The sequence below is a fragment of the Zosterops lateralis genome (assembly GCF_965231275.1).
Source record: "Zosterops lateralis genome assembly, chromosome: W".
Classification (NCBI taxonomy): domain Eukaryota; kingdom Metazoa; phylum Chordata; class Aves; order Passeriformes; family Zosteropidae; genus Zosterops; species Zosterops lateralis.
The window spans coordinates 25,813,698-25,836,238 of record NC_139801.1 but is presented as its reverse complement, the minus strand read 5'-3'; the positions used below and the strand labels follow the sequence as shown (position 1 = coordinate 25,836,238).

Genomic DNA, 22,541 nt, shown 5'->3' with positions numbered 1-22,541 from the left:
GATGATCAAGATAGTTGGCGGTGGCAGAAGCAGTCACAATGATGGATTTCAGGCTGGACTGTGCCGGGGGTTGTGCCGGGATCTTGGGGCCTCGGGCCAGAATGGCTGTGGCCGCTCTGGCCGCATGATTGGTCTCAGGCCAGTACTGTGATTAATTTCAGCTGTGGGTCAGCATGACTGCACTGGGGGGGAAAGGAACCGGCCTGGAAGCCAGATGTTAACAGCTACAGGGGCCTGGCCCTGCCCAGACAGGGCCTGGCTGGCTCCCTGGGAAGAGGCCCGGCCTGGCCTCATGGAGGAGGTCGGACTGGCCTGATGCCTGTTCCCAGGCCGGAAGAAGAAGAGCATTTCCCTGGCTTTGTTTGTTTTTAACATGTGTGTTCACAGAGGTGTGTTCAGCTTTCTAGTGGTTTAACAAGGTGTCATTATTCAAAACTAGTCACTGATTGGTTTTGTCAGGAATGAAGAAGACTCTTAGCAGTTCCTCTTAAAAAAATCACTTCTTTCCTCCTCACTAAATGTCAATCAATGCAAAACCAGCACATGTGCTGACGTTAGTATAAGTTTAAAAAGCACAAGCCATAGTGTACCCATAGTTACTAGAGTCGATCCATCCCATAGTATATTGTGTTTGCAGTCTGTAATCTCAGACAGCATTACAAACTTCTTTTATTAATTCAAACTGAGGTTGTACATACTGAGTGGATTTCTTATGCTGATAATTGAATGGCATGGCCAGGAACATGGAAATATCTCCCCTTTTTAGGGCTTCTTCCCTGAATTTCTCCATTAATGTCGGGGGTGAATGAGATTGCAGGAGTAAATCAGGTGGAGGGGTAGTGGAGGGGGGGAGATAAGAATTAGTTAACACTTGAGCTGTAGCAGGAAGCTACACACAGTGACACACAGCTCGGTTTGAACGTGATGTTGCTACCAGAGATTCACTCTGAGTCCCAGTGCGGGCACAGTTTGTAGCAATTGAAGATAACAGACCACCACTTTTTCATCTAGCAGGATCGTTTTCATTAAATACAATTGAGTATTTATATGTTTCTTCTGTGTACAAGTTTTAGGATCAACTACACAGTCAGCCAGTAGGAAAGAGAAAGCAACCACACAAAAACATGAAGAGTAGAGCCAATATTTCTAGCTCTTATTGAGAAACAGTCATCCATCCCAGACACATTCACAGCCCAGTTTTCTGGGTTGTACATCAAAGCATTTCACATATGTATTTATGGCTGGAGTTGATCCTTTGGTATGTGCTTTCCCATGGGAAAAGGGCAGTTAATCAAGGTCAGGATGGTCTGAGCAGGCCACTGCTTCTACAGTCCCTTTCCTCTACCTGGCTAGAGGCAGGACCCCTCTAATCCAGGTCATGGTACACATTGCTCTCCTCCTGTAGATATGTTTCTGAGGTCCCTTCAAGAGAATCGGTTATGTTATCATTCCTATACTGCCTGGAGTTTTGGCCATGAGAGACTGGAGCAGAGTTGACACTAGATGAGCTTTTTGCGGTCGTTATTCCTCTTTTCAGTTCATGTACCTGGGCTGCTATGGAGGAGATGGGTTTTCCATCCCACTTCCTCATGTCTTCTCCATGCTCCTGAAGGAAAAACCATAGGTTACCTTGCAGAGTGTATCCTCTCTCCTCTGCTGGGGGATGTCTGTTCCTAATGGCAGACTTGTTGGTTCTGGCGAGATGTAGTAAATTGTTTCCTTAAGCTCCTTTCTCAGTTTCTGGTGACCCTCTTCAATTTTCTCTTCCAAGCTGTCCATGTTCAGCTAGCTCTGTTTCCACAGATGAGATATGGGTGTGTAACGGGGTGATGACTATCTTGGTTTGGGAAGACAAGTATCTGCCAGGGAAAGCTGGAGTTTCCCTTGGAATGAAGAATGTAAACCACCCCCCCCCCCCCCCCCCTTTTCCAATTATAAATTTGCAGTTAGAGGCTTTCAGGCAAAGATTTGGGGATAGGAATAGCAGTTCCTTACTAGTATGTATAACAAAGCAAACAAAAACAACAACTACAGCATTAATAACAAAAAAGTACCAAGAACCTTGAGGGTTTTGCTTCACAAAAACCCAGGGCAGTTTAGTCTTGGTGCCCCTGCAGGACCCTCAGAGCACCAGGCTGGAACAGTGGAAAGTCCCGGGCTGGTAGCTGGGACAGCAGGATGTCCCCGGCAAGCAGGGGCAGGGTGTCCTGGCAGGGCAGAGGAGTGTGTGGAGTCCCTTCAGCCACTCAATGTAATACCCAGGGTCTGGCCTTGGCAAGACAGACCCTAACTACCCATCCTGCCTGAGGAGATACTTGTAATGTGCTCTGTACACAATGGTTTGGCCGGTTCTGCCCCCTCTCAATGGCTCCTTGGCCTTTTGTTTCCTTCTTCCTCAGTGTGTCTCCATTGGCTTCATGTCAATGCCCTAACCTGCCCTTTGCCCCACCCCTAGACCCTCTACTTAAGGGGAGATGGGGGGTGGAGTTCGGCCTCTTGGCCCTGGCTCTCTTTGGCTCCTGCAATAAACCTGGCTGGAATTGACCCGAGGTCAGAGTCTTCTCTTCTCCAAGCTGAGCTAGCCGTGTGGTGTGTGTAGGTGTGGTAGCTGATCCCCCTGCCTGAGAATTCCCAAGGGGCTTTTCCATGAGAGAGGCCTTTTGGGCTCAGCTTCAGCTCCACTCCTTAAAGACACACAGCTACAGGGTTGCAGGGTCACACCATAGCAAAAAGAGCAGTGCTGAAGAAGCCGTGACAGTGGGGCAAGGCTGGCCCAGCTCCAGCAGGGCAGATGGAGAAGCTCAGAATTCCAGGGCATGCGAGCAGATGATGGTAGATTTCCCAGGACTGGACTTTCTGGTGACAGTGAACTCCTCCCACAGCAAGCAGTAGCCTGGCCATCCTCTCTCTCTCTCCAAAATGCCGAAAACCAGAGAGCCCGAGCTGCGTCACGCTCTGTCCTTTACCTGCCCCAAAACTTGTGTTATGTCCCCCTCCGAGCTTTTGGCCACCTCTTTGTTTTGGTCAAGCACCCTTAAGTACCTAGCACTTAGTCTCCTAGCAACTTATGGGGAAGGAAAATTCTTTAGAGTAAAAAAGGAACAAACCTAACCCCCAACATTATCCACTCCAAATTTTTTTCCTATACCAACATATTACATTGAGTTTAAACCTTTAAATTATATACATGTATACATGCAGATATGGATACAGACAGTGTCATGGGTAGTTCACCCTAAAACAAGGTCCCCTTGAGGTATGCATCAGGTCTTCATTCTTTTGCATCACCAACCAGGTGCAACCTGGTCCCTGAGCAAAGAAAGCCCCACGGATGGGATTGTCTTTGCTGGAGGCAGAATTAATCCAAACACTTTCTCCCAGCATACCTCTCATGTGTACCACTGGAACCTTATCTCCATCTGTTGTTTGCAAAGGCTCCAATTTGGCAGGACCTGCTGGGTTGGTGGAACCTCAAGTGTTCACCAACCATGTGGCCTTTGCTAAATTAATCTCACAGTTCTTGAAAGTCCCCTCACCCAGTGCCTTCAAGGTGGTTTTAAGCAGGCCATTGAACCGTTCAACTTTCCCGGTCGCTGGTGCGTGATAAGGAATATGGTACACCCACTCAATGCCATGTTCCCTAGCCCAGCTGTTGATAAGGCTATTCTTGAAATGAGTCCCGTTGTCAGACTCAATCTTCTTAGGGGTACCATGTCTCCACAGGACTTGCTTTTCAAAGCCCAGGATGGTGTTCCGAGCAGTAGCGTGAGGCACAGGATAGGTCTCCAACAAGCCAGTAGTGGCTTCCACCATGGTCAGCACATAGCACTTGCCTTGGTGGGTTTGGGGAAGGGTGATGTAGTCAATTTGCCAGGCGTCCTCATACTTATATTTGGACCACTGCCCACCATACCATAGGGGCTTCACCCGCTTGGCCGGCTTGATTGCAGCACACGTCTTACAGTCATGGATAACCTGGGAAATACTGTCTGTGGTGAGATCCACCCCTTGGTCTCATACCCACTTAGAGGTGGCATCTCTGCCCTGCTGACCTGAGGCATCACAGGCCCATCGAGCTAGGAACAACTCTCCCTTGTGTTGCCAATCCAAGTCTATCTTTGACACCTCTATCTTTGCAGCTTGATCTACTTGTTTGTTGTTTCAGTGGTCCTCATTAGCTCTACTCTTGCGGACATGGACATCTACATGGCGGACTTTTACAGGTAGCTTCTCTCCCCAAGTGGCAATGCCTTTCCACTCATCTGCAGCCCAGATTGGTTTTCCCCTATGCTGCCAATTAGCCTTTTTCCACCTTTCCAGCCAGCCCCACAGAACATTGGCTACCATCCACAAATCAGTGTAGAGGTATAGCTTTGGCCACTTGTCTCTTTCAGCAATATCCAGGGCCAATTGAACGGCTTTGAGCCCAGCAAGTTGGTTTGACCCACCTTTTCCTTCAGTGGCTTGTGCGACCTGTCGTGCGGGGCTCCATATGGCTGTTTTCCACTTCCGGTTCATGCCTACAATGCGACAGGAACCGTCAGTGAAAAGAGTGTAATGTGTTTCTTCCACTGGCAGTTGGTTATACAGTGGAGCTTCTTCAGCCCTTGTCACTTCTTCCTGCTCCTCTTCATCCGTGAGACCAAAGTTTTCACCTTCTGGCCAGTTTGTAATTATTTCCAAAATCCCAGGGCAATTTGGGTTTCCAATACAGGTGCCCTGTGTAATGAGGGCAATCCATTTGCTCCAGGTGGTGTCAATGGCATGGTGAGTAGAGGAAGCATTTCTATTAAACATCCACCCCAGCACCGGTAATCGGGGTGCCAGGAGGAGATGTACTTCCATGCCAATCTCCTCCGAGGTGGCTTGAACTCCTTCATAGGTGGCCAAGATTTCCTTCTCTGTGGGAGCATAGTTGGCTTCAGATCCTTTGTAACACTGACTCCAGAATCCCAGTGGTCAGCCTTGAGTCTCACCAGGCACCTTCTGAGAAGGGCTTCAGGACAAACCATTGTTCCCGGCTGCAGAGTAGAGCACATTCCTCACCTCTGGTCCTGTCCTGACTGGGACAAGGGCTACCGCATGAGAAATCTCCTGTTTGATCTGAGCAAAGGCTTGCTGCTTTTTAGGGCCGCAGTGGAAATCGTTCTTCTTCCAGGTAACTACATAGAGAGGGCTCACAATCTGGCTGTACTCAGGAATATGCATTCTCCAAAAACCTATGGGGCCTAAGAAAGCTTGTGTTTCCTTCTTGCTGGTTGGTGGAGACATCGCGGTGATCTGATTGATGACCTCAGTGGGAATCTGACACCATCCATCTTGCCACTTAACTCTCAGGAACTGGATCTCTCAGGCAGGTCCCTTGACTTTGCGCTTCTTGATGGTGAAGCCAGCTTCCAGGAGAATCTGGATGATCTTCTCTGCTTTCTCAAACACTTCAGCTGCAGTCTTCCCCCACACAATGATGTCATCGATGTACTGCAGATGTTCCGGAGCCTGATCCTGCTCCAATGCAGCCTGGATAAGTCCATGGCAGATGGTAGGACTGTGTTTCCACCCCTGGGGCAGTCGGTTCCAGGTGTACTGCACGCCTCTCCAAGTGAAAGCAAACTGAGGCCTGCATTCTGCAACCAGAGGAATGGAGAAAAACACATTAGCAATGTCAGTAGTGGTGTACGACTTCTCTGACTTGGACTCCAGCTCATACTAGAGTTCCAGCATGTCTCGCACAGCAGCGCTCAGCAGCAGAGTCACTTCATTCAAGCCACAATAGTCCACAGTCAATCTCCATTCTCCTTCAGACTTGCGCACAGGCCAGATGGGGCTGTTGAAGGGTGAGTGGGTTTTGCTGACCACCCCTTGGCTCTCCAGCTCACGGATCATCTTGTGGATGGGGATCATGGCATCTCAATTTGTCTGATACTGCTGGCAGTGCACTGTCGAGGTGGCAACAGGTACTCATTGCTCTTCTGCCTTCAGGAGTCCTACTGCAGATGGGTTCTTCGATAGTCCAGGCAAGGTGTTCAATTTCTTAATGCCCTCTGCCTCTACAGCAGCTATCCCAAAAGCCCATCTGAGTCCCTTAGGGTCTTTTTAATAGCTGTTCCAGAGGAAGTTTATGCCCAGAATACATGGGGCTTCTGGGCCTGTCACAATTGGATGTTTCTGCCACTCCTTCCCAGTCGGGCTCACCTCGGCTTCCAACAAGGTCAGTTGCTGTGATCCTCCTGTCACTGCGGCAATGGAAACAGGTTCTGCCCCGACATGTCCCAATGGTGTTTGGGTACACTGTGCACCAGTATCAACCAAAGGTTCATATTTTTGTGGCTCTGATGTTCCAGGCCATCGGATCCACACTGTCCAAAAGACCCGGTTTTCCCGTGCCTCTTCCTGGCTAGAGTCAGGGCCCCTATAGCACTGGTTATTATTTCCTTCCTGGGTATACATAGTAGAGGTTCTTTCAAGGGGATCTGACAGAGCATACTCACTTCTTTAATATCTGACAACTCGGACATGGGAGGCTGAGGCTACCTTCATTTTAATGGAATTCCCTTGGTTAGTGTTTCCCTCTTTGAGTTGACGCACCTGTGCTGCCAGGATAGAAGTGGATTTCCCGTGCCACCTTCCCATGTCTTCCCCATGGTTGCACAGAAAGAACCACAGGTCCGCTCTTGGGGTGTATTCTCTCTCCCTAGCTGGGGGACGCTGGGCTCTGACTTTGGGGCCTGTGACTCAGTGCTGCACTGATCTTCCTCATCTCCTCCCTCACCTCTCTCATCTCCTCTTTGAGTTCCTTAACCACAGCAGAGACATGAGTCTGCATCAGGCCATTGATCATACTCTTGTAATTTCTAAGCTTGTTGGCAACAGAACCCACTGTCTCTCAGTTGTCCTCGGCATTAATTGTTGCAATGAAGGTGGCGTATTGAGATGGCCCTAGAGTTGCCAGATTCCACAACATTTGCTGTTTACCTGGCCTTGTCAGGGTCATTATCATGCTATCTGCTCCTCCCAAAGAGTACCTCCAATACTGCCACTTCTCTCAGCTGTTGGATCCCTTCCTCAAGGGTCTTCCAGTGCATTCTATGATGGTACTCCTGCATTCTCTCTCTGTGGACAAACCTCTCTCTTACACTCATTAAAAGCTGCTCCCAGAGGGAAAGAGGCCCTGGCTCCCTTAAGAATATCTGATTCACACCTGAGTCCTGGGTCAGGGGTCCCAAATTCCTTGCCTTCTAACTATAATTATACATTAATTGATTTACCCCATGTACTATATTAGCTCATGGAATGCATTCAATATATGGACTATACTCATCTAGAGCATACCTCTTCCCTGTCAGGAGATTGGTAGTCTATGCTTCATAGATAAGAACCAATACCTGTACTACAACCATCCATTGAATGACTGTATATATATTAAAGCAATGAAATACTAAATTAATGATAAATTTATCTTTAGGCCTTAAAGAACATACTAAAAAAACTTTGTGTGTGATAAATACTAATATAATCCTATTTCTTCTATAGCAGTTCCTGTACATTCAAGAGAATTGTTAAAAATAGGGTATTCTGCATTTATTTACTAATATTAATCATAGAATCATACAATCATAGAATGGCCTGGGTTGGAAGGAACCTTAAAGATCATATAGCTCCATGGGCAGGGACACCTTCAGCTAGACCAGGTAGCTCAGAGCCCCATCCAACCTTGCTTTGAACACTTGTAGGAATGGGGAATTCACAACTTCTAGGCAACCAATTCCAGTGTCTCACCACCCTCACAGTAAAGAATTTCTTCCTAAATGTACTCTCTTTTAAATTAAAGCCATTCCCTCTTGTCCTATCACTGCATACCCTTGCAAAAAAAGTCCCTCTCCAGCCTTCCTGTAGGCCCCCTTTAGGTACTGAAAGGCTGCAATAAGGTTTCTTTGGAGTCTTCTCTCCAGGCTGAGCAGCCCCAACTCTCTCAGCCTGTCTTCGTAGCAGAGGTGTTCCAGCCCTGTGATCAACTTAGCAGCCTCCTCTGGACTTGTTCCAACAGGTCCATGTCTTTCTTATGTTGAGGGCCCTAGAAACTGTACATAGCACTCCAGGTGGGGTCTCACCAGAGTAGAGTAGAGGTGAAAAATCATCTCCTGTGATCTGCTTTCAATACAGCCCAGAACACTGTTGGCTTTCTGGGCTGCAAGTGCACATTGCTGAGACATGTTGAGCTTCTTGTCCAACACCCCAAAGTCTTTTTCTCCAGGGCTGCACTCTATCCATTCTCCACCCAGTCTGTACTTGTGGCTTAGGATTGCCCTGACCCAGGTGCAGAACCTTGCACTTGGCCTTGTCAAACTTCATGAGGTTCACACAGGCCCACCTCTCAAACCTGTCCAGGTCCCTCTGGATGCCATCCCTTCCCTCCTGCCTGTCGACTGAGCCACATAGCTCGGCGTCATTGGTGAACTTGCTGAGGATACTCTCCGTCCCACTGTCCATGTCACCAACAAAGATGTTGAACACCCCCAGGTCCCAGTACTGACCCCTGAGGAACACCACTTGCTATTGCTCTCTACTTGGATACTGAAGTGTTGACCACAGCTCTGACCATCCACCATATTCCTTATCCACCGAGTGGTCCATTCATCAAATCCCTGTGTCTCCAGTTTAGAGACAAGGATATTGTGCTAGACAGTGTTAATTGCTTTGCACAAGTCCAAATAGATGATGTTGGTCTCTCTTCTCTCATCCACCAAGGCTGTAACTCCATTTTAGGTCACTGAATTTGTCAGGCACAATATTCTTTTAGTGAAGCCATGTTGGCTGTCACAAATCACCTCCTTATTTCTCATGTGCCTTAGCATAGTGTGTTGGTTTTGTACAGCCTGGTTTTTGGTAGCAGGGGGCCACAAAAATGGCTCCTGTGAAAAGCTGCTGGAAGCTTCCACTGTGTCCAGCAGACTCAAACCTTGATGGCTCTGAAGATGGACATGCTGCTGGCCAAAACTGGGCCAATGAGAGAGGTTGGTAATGCCTCTGTGATGACATATTTAATAAGAAAATCAAAACAAAGACACAGTTTTTCTTCTAGTCAGAGAAGAGGAGGAGGTGAGAACGTGTGATGGAAAACAACATGGAGACACCAAGGTCAGTGGAGAAGGAGGTGCTCTAGGCGCCAGAGATGAGATTCCTCTGCAGGCCATGGTGAAGACCATGGTAAAGCAGGTTTTTCCCCTACAGCCCATGGGTCCATGGGGGATTCAGAGATCCACCTGCAGCTCTTGGGGGAGATGCTCATGCAGGTGGATGCCTGGAGGAGGCTGTGATCCAGTGGGAGACCTGGTGGAGAGAGGGGGCCCCTGCTTCCAGGCTGAAGCAGCCTATCCTTGGAGGACTGCACCCCATGGAAGAGAGACCCACGTTTCAGCAGTTTTGGGAGGACTGTCTGCCTGTGGGAGGGACTCACATTTGCAGCAGGTGTGGTAGGACTGCTACTCATGAGAGTGGATCCATGCTGGAAAAGTTCACAGAGAACTGTCTCCTGTGGGAGGCACCCCATGGTCTCACAGGGGAAGGACTCCTCTACTGGAGCAGCAGAAGAAAATATTGGTGATGAACTGACCCAAAAACCCCCATGCTCTGTCTCCCTGTGCTGTTGGTGGGAAGGAGGGAGGAACTGGAGGGGAAAAAAAAGGTGTTTTAAGGGCTTATTTTACTTCTCATTATCCTCCTCTAATTCTGTTAGTAATAAATTTCACTTTGCAACTTAAGTTGAGTCTGTTTTGCCCTTGAAATGTTTTCTTCTGGTCCTTATCTCAACTCATGAACCCTTTGTTAATTTCTTTTTCCCTCTCTGCTGCCCAACTGTGGCAGGGGAGGGTGAGCGAGAGACTCTCGTGGGTGCCTGGCATTGAGCCAGTGTCAAACCACGACACATACTTTCCAGGAGGATCTGCTTCATGATCTTGCCAGGCACTGAGGTGAGACTGAATGGCCTGTAGTTGCTCAGGCGTTCCTTATTTCCCCTTTCCAGTCCATCGGAACATCACCAGGCTGCCAAAACTTCTTAAATATGATGGACAGTGGTTTAGCCACTTCCTCCACCAGTTCCCTCAGGACTCATGCATTTATCTCATCAGGTCCCATGGGCTTGAGCACCTTCAGGTTCCTTAAATGGTCTCAAACTTGGTCTTCTCCTACAGTGGACATTTCTTCATTCTCTCAACCCCTGCTTTCACCTTCTGCAACTTAGGTGGTGTGGCTGGAACACTTGCTAGTGAAGGCTGAAGCAAAAAAAGTCCCTGAGTACCTCACCCTTCTCTATGTCCTGGGAAACCAGGTCTCCCATATCCTTCTCTAGTCTTTTTTATCACTGATGTACCTAAAGAAGTTTTTTTGTCACCCTTGATGTCCTTGGCCAGATTTACTTCTGCCAATGCTTTAGCTTTCCTAACCAAATCCCTGATTGTCTCTCTGTATTCCTCCCAGCCTCCCTTTCCCTACTTCCATCCTCTGTAGGCTATCTGTTTAAGTTTTTCCAGGAGCTCCTTGTTCATCCATGCAGGCCTCCTGGTGTTCTTCCCTGACTTCTTTGTAGGGATGCATTGCCCCTGAACCTGGAGGAAACAATCCTTGAATATCATCCAGCTCTCTTGGGCATCTCCTCCACGGCTCTATCCCATGGCACTCTACCAAGCAGACCCCTGAAGAGGCCAAAGTCTGCCCTCCTGAAGCCCAGGGCAATGAGCTTATTGTACATCATCCTCGCTCTCCTAAGGATCTTGAACTCCACCATTTCATGGTCACTGCAGCCCAGGCTGCTCTTGAGCTTCACATTCCCTACCAGCTCCTCCTTGTTGGTGAGAATAAGGTCCAGCATAGCACCTCTCCTCATTGGTTTCTCTTTTACTTGGAGAAGGAAGTTGTCATCAATACATTCCAGGAACCTCCTGGATTGCTTATGCTCTGCTGTGTTGTCTCACCAACAGATGTCAGAGTGGTTGAAGTCCCCCATGAGGACCAGGGTTGTGAATGTGAGACTGCTCCTATCTGTCTATAGAAGCCTCATTAGCTTGATCTTTCTGGTCAGGAGGCCTGTAGCAGACCCCCCACTATGATGTCACTTGTCCCTGTCCTCCCTTTAGTCCAGACCCATAAGCTCTTCACCCATCCCCAGGCGCTCCATGCACTCCCACTGTTCATTGACATAGAGGGCAACATGGCCTCCTTGTCTCTGCCTGTCATTCCTAAAGAGCCTATATCCTTCCATTCCAATGCTCCAGTTAGAGGAGTCACCCACCATGTTTCTGTGATGCCAGCAAGGTCATACCCCTGCAGGTGTGTGCACATCTCTAGTTCCTCCTGTTTATTCCCTATGCTGTGTGTGTTAGCATAGAGGCATTTAAGTAGGGCCCCCAATGAAGATGACTTTCTGTCCGGAGGGGCTGGAATTCCTTGGTGCTGTCCTTCAGGTGCTCTCCTGCTGACCTGCAATCCCTCTTCAGGCTCTGGGCATCTCTTGCTGGCTCTGGCATTTAACTGGTATGAGTGGGATTGTTGTCCCAAGTGCAGGCTTGTTACCCAGTGCACAGTGCCAATTTGAACACTGAGGTGAGGTATTTCTAATTTTTATTCTAGTTTGCACAAAGTAGGGAGCCAGGTGGTAACCCCTGAAAGGATGGCTCCTCGATCATCAAAACTTTAGACTATTTATACATTTTAACAAACAGGCATCAGCATTCATTGATTACAGATTGCATAGCTTTTGCATTAATTAGTACTTAAACCCCTATTTGCCAGTTATACATCTGGCTTCTCATGCTAATTAGTATGCAGGCACAGTTCTTCTCTTCAATTGAGTTTGGGGTCTGTTTTGAGTAGGTGGTCAATGAGTTGGTGGTTGTGATCTGCAACTGCTGCAATTCCCTTTCCCCCAGTTACTGCTCAGTCCTGCTGATGTCACTCCTAGTTCTCACCGACAGCCCATTCATCTTCGGATTCTGTTCCCTTTTCCTTAAAACAAAAGATTAGTCAAGCCTACAAAAGTCACAATGTAATTGCTTAATCATAACTGCCTAGCTATAGCTACTGATTAACAACAAAAATAAAATTGTAACATTTGGTTCAAATCTTGAGGGGCTCGATATCAGGATGGCATGTCATCCCACACTCTATCACAAGGAATCCTGATGAAACCCCCCCCCTCCCCCATCATATCTAGTTTTAAACCCTATCAATAAGCCACTCTAGCTTCAGACCCAAGATCCTCTTCCTCCTGAGAGACATGAATCTCATCTGATGCCAGCAAGCCTGGTGCCATGTAGGGCATTCTGTTGTCAAAGAAAACAAAATTTCGGTGGTGACACCAGCCATGGAGCCATGTATTAATAGACTGGGTGCATCTGTTTCTTTCAGTGTTACTGCCTGCATGTGGGAAGAATAAAGGAAAAAATAACCTGTGCTCCCGATTTCTTCACCAATTGTCCCAGGGCCTTGAACTCTCTTTTGATCATCCTTGGATTACTTGTTTTAACTTTAAAATTGTTCTGATCACTCCCTTTATTTATGCACTAGAAATGGAATGTGTTTGAATGATAAAAAAGCAGGACTTTTAAATAATGCTGCTCACCAATTATTTTGATGCCTTGGGAGTTTACCAGTCTGTAATTGCTGACTTCTATTATTCTGAACTGAAATTGCTGTAGCATGTTTATCAGGGATCAATCACCTGATGCCTACCATATTTCTACAGCAAAGGAGAAACTTCCATTAAAAACTCTGCAAAATGCAGTAGTAACATCTTGAGGGTTTGTTTTGTTGTTTTCAGGGTGCTGGGTGCACTGCACTGGTGGTAGCTGTGGTTGCAAGGAAATTAGAACTTACCAAAGCTGAAAAACATGTACATAATTTCATGATGGACACCCAGCTAACTAAAAGAGTAAGTCACACTTTATATTCACAACTGAAAAGGAAATGTGCATTAAATTTATTTCTGTATTTGTTTTAAATGGTTTCATGCTCCATTCTTTTTATCTAACTTTTTCATGGGTGTGATTTTGCAAGGTGCTATGTGGAGGAATTGAATGCTCCAAGTTTCTCTTTGAAGTTGAGGGCAACAGCAGGTTCTCAGAAGATTTTGAAGATTTGAATATTCTTCTATAGAGGGTCCTTGCAGCTGAAAGATAATTGATACAACCAACAATTTAAGATGTGAAAATAAAGATTAACATATTAAACTGATACACTTCTATGCAGCATATGAGAAGGATATATTGAATTTTAAGGTTTATTCTAATCAGTTATCCTTCATATAAATCTAAATGCCAGTTTAATAGTGTATCCAAGTGGTGTTTTGGGAGTTTCAGACTCATGAAATTCAAAGGAAATGAAAAGCAAGAGAAACAAGCAACCAAATCTCAGATGTACCTCAGATCACAAATCCATTACACAGATACTAGAAATGTTTCCTCACAGCCTGAAGACAACCAGATCTTCTGGAAATGCAAGGACTAGAGGTCTTGAGGAAGTCTCTCAAATCTGATTCTGCTTCCATAAAGTCAGAATCTAAGTCCTCCAGTGCTTTTATGATTTCAAGTTTGGGAGGTCCTGCTGGGAAGAGCTACTGCATAGCATTCCTAAAATGTCTTCATCTATACATTTGGTTGATTCTGACACTGCATTGACTGGCATGATACAAAGCCAGAGCGAGAGAAAATACAGGTCAGCAACCAGAACTGGCCTTTGCAAGTAGCCTAGTAACTTTGTCACTAATTATTATTTAATTGAAATTCTTTGTCTATTGCTTTAAAATATTCTTGGGAATATTGAAGGGCCTAGGAGGGAACTGTAGGTATTCTTGTGTTTAACATTTTATAAAAAGCCTAATTAAAAAAAAATAAAATCAAAGCACTCATGAAGTAGAACACTGACTACATTTATTGACAAGTTGTTTTTTCATCTCCTCTAAGAATGGTAAGAAAAGAGCCAGAATAAGGAAAAATATAAAAAACAAAACAAGCCAAAAAAACTGTTCTAACAGCTCTGAAAAGTTATGACTGTTGAATTGCTAAGAGAAACAAAGGTAATAATGATAGAACACAAAAGAGATAAATTTTATGATCCTATAAAATGCATCTAGTTAATTGCCATACAAGTAAGAAATTAATAATCCTTCACTGTAATTTATATTGTCATAAACAGCAAATGGTCCTAACTCTTTTCAAAAGGGAGAAGTAATTTCCAGATGGAAAGAAACTTTGTCCCAATATTACTTTTATAAACAACATGGAAATTACTTGGCAATTGCTTTCTGGCCTCACTGCTGCAGTTTCTTCATGTACCCACTTCCCACAGTTAAACAGTCTTAAGTGCTTTAGAAAGACTTTATATTAGAAAAAATGAAAAAACCCATTATGTTATTTTTGTCAGCCTGATGTTTTTCTTTCATGAAACCGGTGAAAAATGCAGCCGCCAATGTACTCAGAGAAACATGGTTAATTTATAAAAGTACAAAGCTGGTTAAAAAGGTAGACCATGCAAAAGTAAGAAAACATCAACGAAAATTCTTGCAAGCTATTCATCAGTAAGTACAATTTTACCTTGTTTTTCTTGTCTGAGCACTCTTTGTCGCCTCCCATCTTGTTTTTTTTCCTTATTCTCTCTTGTTCTCATTCTAATTTTCTCTCATCTCTTTTCAGCATCTTTTCCTATTCCTCTCTCAACCCCTCCTTGTTCCCTTCCATACTTTCACTACCTTTCATAGTCTCTCTTGCTACATGGCTGTCTCTCCATCTCCCTACCTCTCTTTCCCTCTATAAGTTTCTGTCACAATAGATATTTCTCTCTCTCTCTTATTCTGTCATACTCTGTATTGTTCTGTCTTTTCACTCCTTTTTCTTTCTCCCTGTTCCTCCCCCCTCCCTCTCTCTCAATCTCTCATGCCCCTGTTGTTCTCTCTCCCTATGGTCCTTCCGAGTTTGTCTCCTGGCTAGCTCTGCTCTTCAGATATCATATAAACGAGTTATTCCTTTGGGTCCAGATTTCAGACAGAGACGTGACTTTGCTTGGAAGAAAGGAGCGGCTCACACTTGGTGTTACTTAGGAAGGTGCTTATTCAGGGCGAAGGCCCAGGTTGTCAGAGCATGAGTGTGTAACTGTGAGTGACTCTTTTTGGCTCTTACTTGCCTTTATGAACAGGGGCGTTACTGATGGAAATGAAGGGGAGTGATTTAGGTACAGGGGGGATTTACATTGCCATTTTGGGGTAAAAGGGGTGTGGAGATACCTGAAGCCTTGGCTGAGCCACCTGGAGCCAGGACCATCAAATACCAGGGAGTGTCCATAGATAAGATACAATAGGGATACAATACACTGGGACAGGGCTATTAAGGAGATACAATAGAGAGGGGGAGGTCTATTGAGAAATTTAACGACAGAGATTAAGGAAAGGGGTGGGAATAGGAATGAACCATTACAGGAACTTAATAACAAAAATCATACAGAACTTTAGAAAACCCAAAATGCACATTGCAACATTTCCCCTTTCCAGTTTCTCTCTCTCTTTCTCTTGCTTACTTTCTCCCTTTCATTCTGTTTCATTTTTTCCCTCTCTCTCCCTCCCCACTCCCCCTCTATGTTTCTTTCTGACAAAACTGTGAGCACTCTCCCCTTTTACACTGTCTTGCATTCTGTCTCTTGCTGTCTCTCAGTATCTTTTTGTCTGTGTCCCTCCCCCTTTCTTCCCCTCACCACCCTTGCTCTCATCTCCTTTTCTCTCTTGCACACAGTCTTCCTCCTCTGTGCACTCTTCCTCTTCTGCACACATTCTCCTTCCCTCACACATGCAATCTCTCCCTTCCTAGAATTGTGCTCTTGAGTTTGCATTTTCTCTCTTTCAGAGTAAGACCAAGTTTTACTGTAGTATCTATTTAGAAAATACTCTGGTCATATCCAGCACAGGGTAATGCCGAATTGTTGAGAGTGTTTGTAGGAGTTTTCTAAACCACAGGCAGCTAAAATTGCACAGTGATTCAGTTTCTCTTCCTTGGACTACATGGGAGAAATAAAGACTTTTGTCCCCAGCAGCCACAGACTCATCGTAAGGAATATCTAGGACCCATGGTGCTATTTGTCTATTTGAGATGCCTATACAGCCTTTTTGTATCACCTGTGAAATGGGTTTTCCATGACATGCTGGAGAGATGTAGATTGATAAAGATTATTTTTACATGGAGGTTTTGATAATTTCTAAGCATGGAACTGTGTGTGACCCAGGCTGTGAGGACATCTGGGGGTATCATCCAGCTGATCCACCTGCATTCCTTATAGAAGATATGAACTATTCTACAAACCTTAATTACTATATAATATTTAGCAAACTTTCAGGGTTAAATATTACTGTGCTCTTTTAGAAAAGCTTGAGACAATAGAGCTGAGGCATTTTTTGGTAGATAGAAAGGGGATTTTATTAGTTCTGTCATCCTGCTTAGCCTAAAGGATTTGGGAGGAATGTCAGGGGTTGTGGGATAGAAAGTGGCATGTCCTGTATATCCTTTATGGACTTGAATCTCTGAGTGCAAAGGTTACTCCATAACATTTAAATCTTGTTATTTATTGTTTTCTCTGGGTGTGCATTTATATACATTTGTGCATGAAAAGAGGAATCTAAATGTAAAAGCATAGGAGTTTTGATCTGCAGCTTTATATATAATCGAACCCTGAAGAGCTTCACAAGTTCTATAGTGGTGTTCTGCACCTATCTTAAAAATTCATTAATCATGGCGGGGAGGTGTGTGAAGGTGGCACCAGTGATATTTTCCTAGCTGTGCCAGCCAAGCTTTGAGTATCTATGTTAATAATATATTTTTCTCTTGTCCTTCAGCACTTTGTTACCTATTCCAAAATGTGTTGTATTTAAGCAAGAAAACTGGATAATTTTCTCAGTATGCTGAGGAATGGACCATGGATAGAAACATTGTTCTAGCAGTCTTCTTGCTTCCTGCTGCAGAAGAGTACTGTATGCAATTTGTTTTCTCTCTCCTTGCATCTTTGAACTTTTCTCAAGGAAACATGGGACCTCTTGGTAGCAAATGTCTCTCTTCTGTCTTTCTGGATTCCTAAGTTTTTTATTGTTTCCCCTCCCTCACCTTCCCAATCATTGGGGTGGAGACAGGAATAAAAGATGTGAATTTTCAAGGCCAACTTTATTCAAGAAATCAGAATAGATAATGATAAATCTCAAACTCACAATCACACCCCTCAGAAGTCTAAAAATATTGCCTGTGATTTCTCTCTTCAGCTGGTGTCAGTCTTTTTTTCTTTCTCATGCACACTTAATAAGGGGAAGGTGAAATCAGTGGTAAGGCATTTTATATATTGCAAAAAGAAAAAATCTGCAGGTGATAGTTAATGGGAAGGTGCTCATTTGGTTGTTTTAGTGTATTTTACAGTGTCTTCTATTTTGTCTCTTTTATTTCAACAAAATGAAAACAGAGCTCGGAAGTAAGTTACATGAGCTGTTCATTCCTAAATTTGCAGAATTTACTACAGTTTGCATGCAAAAAAAGTTTTTATTTGTGAACTTCAGTGGTCTGATTGCTGCCATGGAAATGCAATCCAGAATCATAATATTTTGCTGTGATAAGTGAAGTACATACAAATAAAAAAATGTTTCCTATTTCCTTGTAATAAATTTTAGTACAAACATCTGCCATTTTAATTTTTTAATTTGGCTGTTGCAGCTGAAGACTTACCACTACCTAGAGGTATTTTTTCCAGTCTGTGCTATATATATATAAATGAGAACCCACTTATACTTCAGAGATAATTTGCTTATTTTTTAAAATCACATCTAAAAATCACTCATGTAATAGTTAATCTGAAAGACATGGAGTTTGATTCAGGGAACACCTAGGAAAGGTCAACTACATATCTTTCAGAGTATGTGCATCACTAATTAATAATAATGCAGTTAGCTAAGCATTAAAGAGAAAATGTACCCTTTATTCTTCTTTCATGTTTTATAGAGAAGTCCAAGTTAAATAGTACATTGGAAACATATGTCTCATGTAATTTTTAAATGTAAGCATATTTAAATTCACAAATGTTCAGAGTGGTAAGAAAATCAAATGTATCAGCATGTTGGTTATTTGGCTGCTGGTCAGATGGAAGATCTGTTTAAATGTAATGAGAAACTCACTTATCACTGTATTTCCATCAGGTTAAAACACCTGCTAATTCAAGCCATTTCTGATGGAGCAGGGCTAATAGCTGTATCTAGTAATGTAGGCATGGGAAGATTCTTGATTAGTAACAACATTAATGACAAAAATCTTTTGTTCTATGTTTCTTCCTATATCTATTTATAACAACACTGAGGCTTTGAGGAACATGGCTTTCATATAATCTGGATAAATTATATCCCCTTTTGAATGCAACTTTACCCATGGCAAACAATAGTCTCAAGGACATGACATTTGCTTGCTTTTTTTCTTTTGTGGTGTTGAAGACGCATGTTTCTCATTATACCAAACACAACCAATTCTGACTTTCTACAAAGCACTTGAGGCATTGTCCATACTAAGCTTTACGCATGCTTTTAAAAAGTCCTAAGATAACCACACAGGTGTATGTGGGCACACACAAAAATCTGACTTAAAATTCCACTTTTTAGATTAAGAAGTGTAAAAATGGAACAAAGGAAACTGAATGATCAAGCCAACACTTTGGTGGACCTGGCAAAGGTTAGTAGGCAATTATTGTTGCTTTGAATCAACATTCACCCTTTCCAAATGAAGAGTTCATAAGTGAAAATGTTATGAACTATACATGCAAATATTGTAAACATCTTTGTTAATTCTAGAAAATACAAACATATATTTGCTTTGGGTTAACATTTATTAAGTGAAACATCTTGTTTATGGCTCTGAACAAGGTTTGAATGTACCTTTTATTTTTTGAACATTTGGAAAATATTTCATAACTGAAGGGGTGATCCTGAGAGAAGCTGAAAGAGACTGCAGTAACCATGGCAAAAGCTTAGGTTGAACTTTGACTAGGAAATGTTTGTGTGGTCCTGTGTAATAAAGAGGTTTCTTGTCAGACTATGCTATGAGGGACTATCGTTAACAGGCCTTTATACAGATGGAAATTAAGGGTTGTGGTTTTCCATTTCTGTTCTCTTATGAAGGAGTGACTTTAGACAAATAACTAAGGCCTATATTTTTTCAAAGATTTTATAATGAATAATAACTGCTCACTTGGCTGATATAAGGATTTTTTATTCTTTTTTAAAGCTACTTGAGATCAACTAAAAGAGGCTATTAAATTGCACACACACACTGTCTCGGTTTAGGGCAAATTTGGGAGGAAACCTCCAAATGGGGTCCCTCTAAAAAGTAAAATTCAAGCGGCCCTTCCCCCAACTGGTTTGGGAAAAGATTTCCTTGGAGAAAAGTGGAAAAAACTGTTTATTTAACAAGCAAAGTATTCACAAGCATTAAAAAAAAGAATAATATTAAACAATAAAACCTCTCGCTGTTCTGAAGAGATGGCAAATCCAGGAAGTCCTTTTTGTGAGGTGTAGCTTAGCTCAGTCTCCTATCAGTCCTTCTTGCACTGTAAAATGCCCCATCCTGGGCCCTGGTGGGCCACAGGTGTGAGCTTCCAGTGTTTTCCGTCCAGAGCAGGCTGATCAGTTCCAAGAGAAAGTCACAGTCCGGGGAACTTCTCTGCCTCAGCTAGCTAAAAAAGAACTAAGAGCAAAGGAGAGCTCTCTCCCGCATGTCTGTGATGCAGAAAACACAGTCTGCATGAAAAGAGAAATGTGGGGGAGTAAGTGCAATTTCTGAAAACAAACTGTGCACTTCTTCTCTCCCCCTTCGCTCTTGGAACCAGTCTTAAAGGTGCAGAACTTAATATCCAGCATAAACAGAACAGATGATTGGGGATACAAGCATCATAAAGTCACCACAGGACAGACACACGCATGATAAGGTGATAAGGAAGATACCAGATATATATAGTATAATAAAACATGGGGGTGGTTTGTCTTTCATGGCAGCCACTCTGTATTTTTAATCTCCCTGCCCCACCATTTTCCCACACTTATTCCTTTCCAAATCACCAAGATTCCTCCCTTTCCGAGCCTTCCCTAAATATCCTGAGTCCTGTGCAATCCCAAAATACTCTTCCCCTGCCTCCTATCATGTGTCCCATACGCCAAGGCAGCAACACCCCTCAGTCGAAAACATGTTCCCACATTGACTTATCCTCATGGGTTTCACATCAGGGCATTGGGGCTGAGGGTCTCCTCAGACAACTCTGTAAGAGGCCTGGACAGGGAGTTCCTTGCTCTGAATCCTTAATCTGAGTTCCTATATGCCTTTGCAGTACTCAGCAGGCAGGCATACAGAAGCATGGTGACCACTTGGCAAAAAGTCATGTCCTCTGTTTCTCCTGAGCTTCCAGCACCCAGTATAAGTTCAAACAATGCGGTCACACAGACAGCTCCTGTAAAAGCATGTGATCACACAAGCTTCAGATTATGGGGTGTATGCAAGGATATTCCTGGAGATAATAGGTGATAGCTCCTGTGGGAGGTGTGACCAGGTAGGTTAACTGCTCTGCCTAGTGGCTCAGTGTAGTGGTTTGAAAGCAAAACGAGTGAGAGGCTCTAAGTCAGAAATACAATTTAATAAGAAGAAAGGAAAAAAGGTAAAATAAAAAAAAACAAATGCAATAATACAAAAGATCACTGACAGAGTCAGAATACAACCTGAGCAGGGTGGTGGAAGCAGTCCAGATGAGGTGGTCTTCCTGAAGCAGTGATCCTGTAGAAAGGTATGGTAGCTCTGGTCCTCTGGGAATCCAGTGGATAAGGGCTACTCATACTGTCCCAAATCCCAGATTATATCCAAGTGAGAATGCTTGGCTCCTCCCCCTGGGCGGAGCATCTCACAATGAGATGATGAGTCGTGAAGTGGGTCCTTGATGGCCCATTGAACAGAGATAGCTCCTGGAGGGAGTTACCTGAGAGTCATGGGCAAGGCATTGATGGGCCATTAGCAGAAGAGAGCCCAAAGGAAGGGGGCTTGGGAAGAACACTGCCCCCACCTGGTTTCAACAGTTCATGAAGATGGTGATAGAATAAATACTTTGTGTAGATCCTACACTACAACCCAGGACATAATCCACCCCTTATTCTATTACCATCTACATCATCAAATCAATACATTCTTAAAAAGACATACACATACATACATACATATACATACAGAATGAAACATTACACACTGTTCTTGATAAAAATTAAATTTGGAGAATTGAAACCCCTGATTGTTATGTAATAAGTGTATTAATATCTTGAATGTTTATCTTGTAATGTAACAGTAAAAAGCCACCTCTGTGGCACCCCACCCCCACCCCCGACGCCAGGCGCTCCCGCCGGACTGCCGCCGGGGCCCGGCGCTGCCGCCACCGGGGCCGGGGAAGGGAAAGCCGGCCGCTCCTCTGTGCCCACCGCGAGGACCCCAGGCACCGCCAAGAAAGCCAAAAAGTGAGCGGGGCCGCCCGGCCCCGACCCCCGCCCCCAGCCGCCGCCATCGAGAGTCTGCCTCGGCCTTCCCAGCGTGGCATAGCCGGCCCCGGCCCAAGCCCGGCGCGGAAAACCCCAAAGCCCGCAAAACCACCATGTGGCGCGCCCAGACCGCCGCCCCGCTCCAAAAAACAAAAAAGAACCCGCGCCCGCCACGCTCCGTCCCCACCTCACAGCCCCGGTGCTGCCCACCATTGAGACCTCCGAGACGCCATGGCTGTTGCGAAACTGCCATGAGTTCGTTAGAGCCTGCAGCCCCTGCTTCCCGGAGCGACCCTGTACATGCAAATTAGAAATCCCAGGTGCATCTCGGGACCCTTTTAACACCAAAAACCCCTTATAAAAATAAACCTAAGTAAAATCAAAACACACAAAAACCAATACTAGGCCGTGTAAACCCTAGAGTATCAGAGGAACTGATTTTTCCAGTTTTTGTGATTCACTGTGACTTAAAAGTACCAAATCAGGAGTGAGACCCCGAGGCAAACAAAGGGAATTCAGAACTCTGGGAACACTCCCAGCGAGGGAAGAGTTCTCCAGCCCTGCTGAACTTCCTGCTGCAGAGCTGACAAGGACTCTCCTCCTCCACGGCGCAACGGGCTGCCAAAACCCCTCGAGCAACCATTGTAAGAGCTGATTAATAAAGGCATTTTAAGGAGAAAAATATTATCTCCACCCATTTTTAACAGTTCTCACTTAAAATTAAATCTCCCTGTGGTACACAATGGGTTTCCCCATCTTTCTGCATTACCCAGCAAGTGTGACGAGGGCCTTGAGCAAAGACAATCCCACGGATGGGTCTGCCTTTTCCTGAGGCGGGATTAATCAAAACAGTATTCCCTAAAATACCTTTCATATGTACCACAGGGACTTTGTCTCCATCCACTGTGTGCAAGGGTTCAGACTGGGCAGGACCACCTCGATTAATAGACCCTCGGGTGTTGACCATCCAGGTAGCTTT

General features: G+C 44.5%; 1 protein-coding gene across 1 annotated transcript in view; it reads left to right on the top strand.

The window, feature by feature from the left end:
- Positions 1 to 22,541, top strand: part of LOC310922196 (small conductance calcium-activated potassium channel protein 2-like) — a gene marked incomplete at both ends in the record, with an annotated part of 68,303 nt that overhangs the window by 36,652 nt on the left and 9,110 nt on the right. Inside the window, 3 exons of the mRNA XM_083882619.1 lie at positions 12,815 to 12,925; positions 14,442 to 14,569; positions 18,659 to 18,728. Of these exons, the coding sequence (XP_083738745.1) occupies positions 12,815 to 12,925; positions 14,442 to 14,569; positions 18,659 to 18,728 (309 nt within the window). The remainder of the gene's footprint in view (positions 1 to 12,814; positions 12,926 to 14,441; positions 14,570 to 18,658; positions 18,729 to 22,541) is intronic.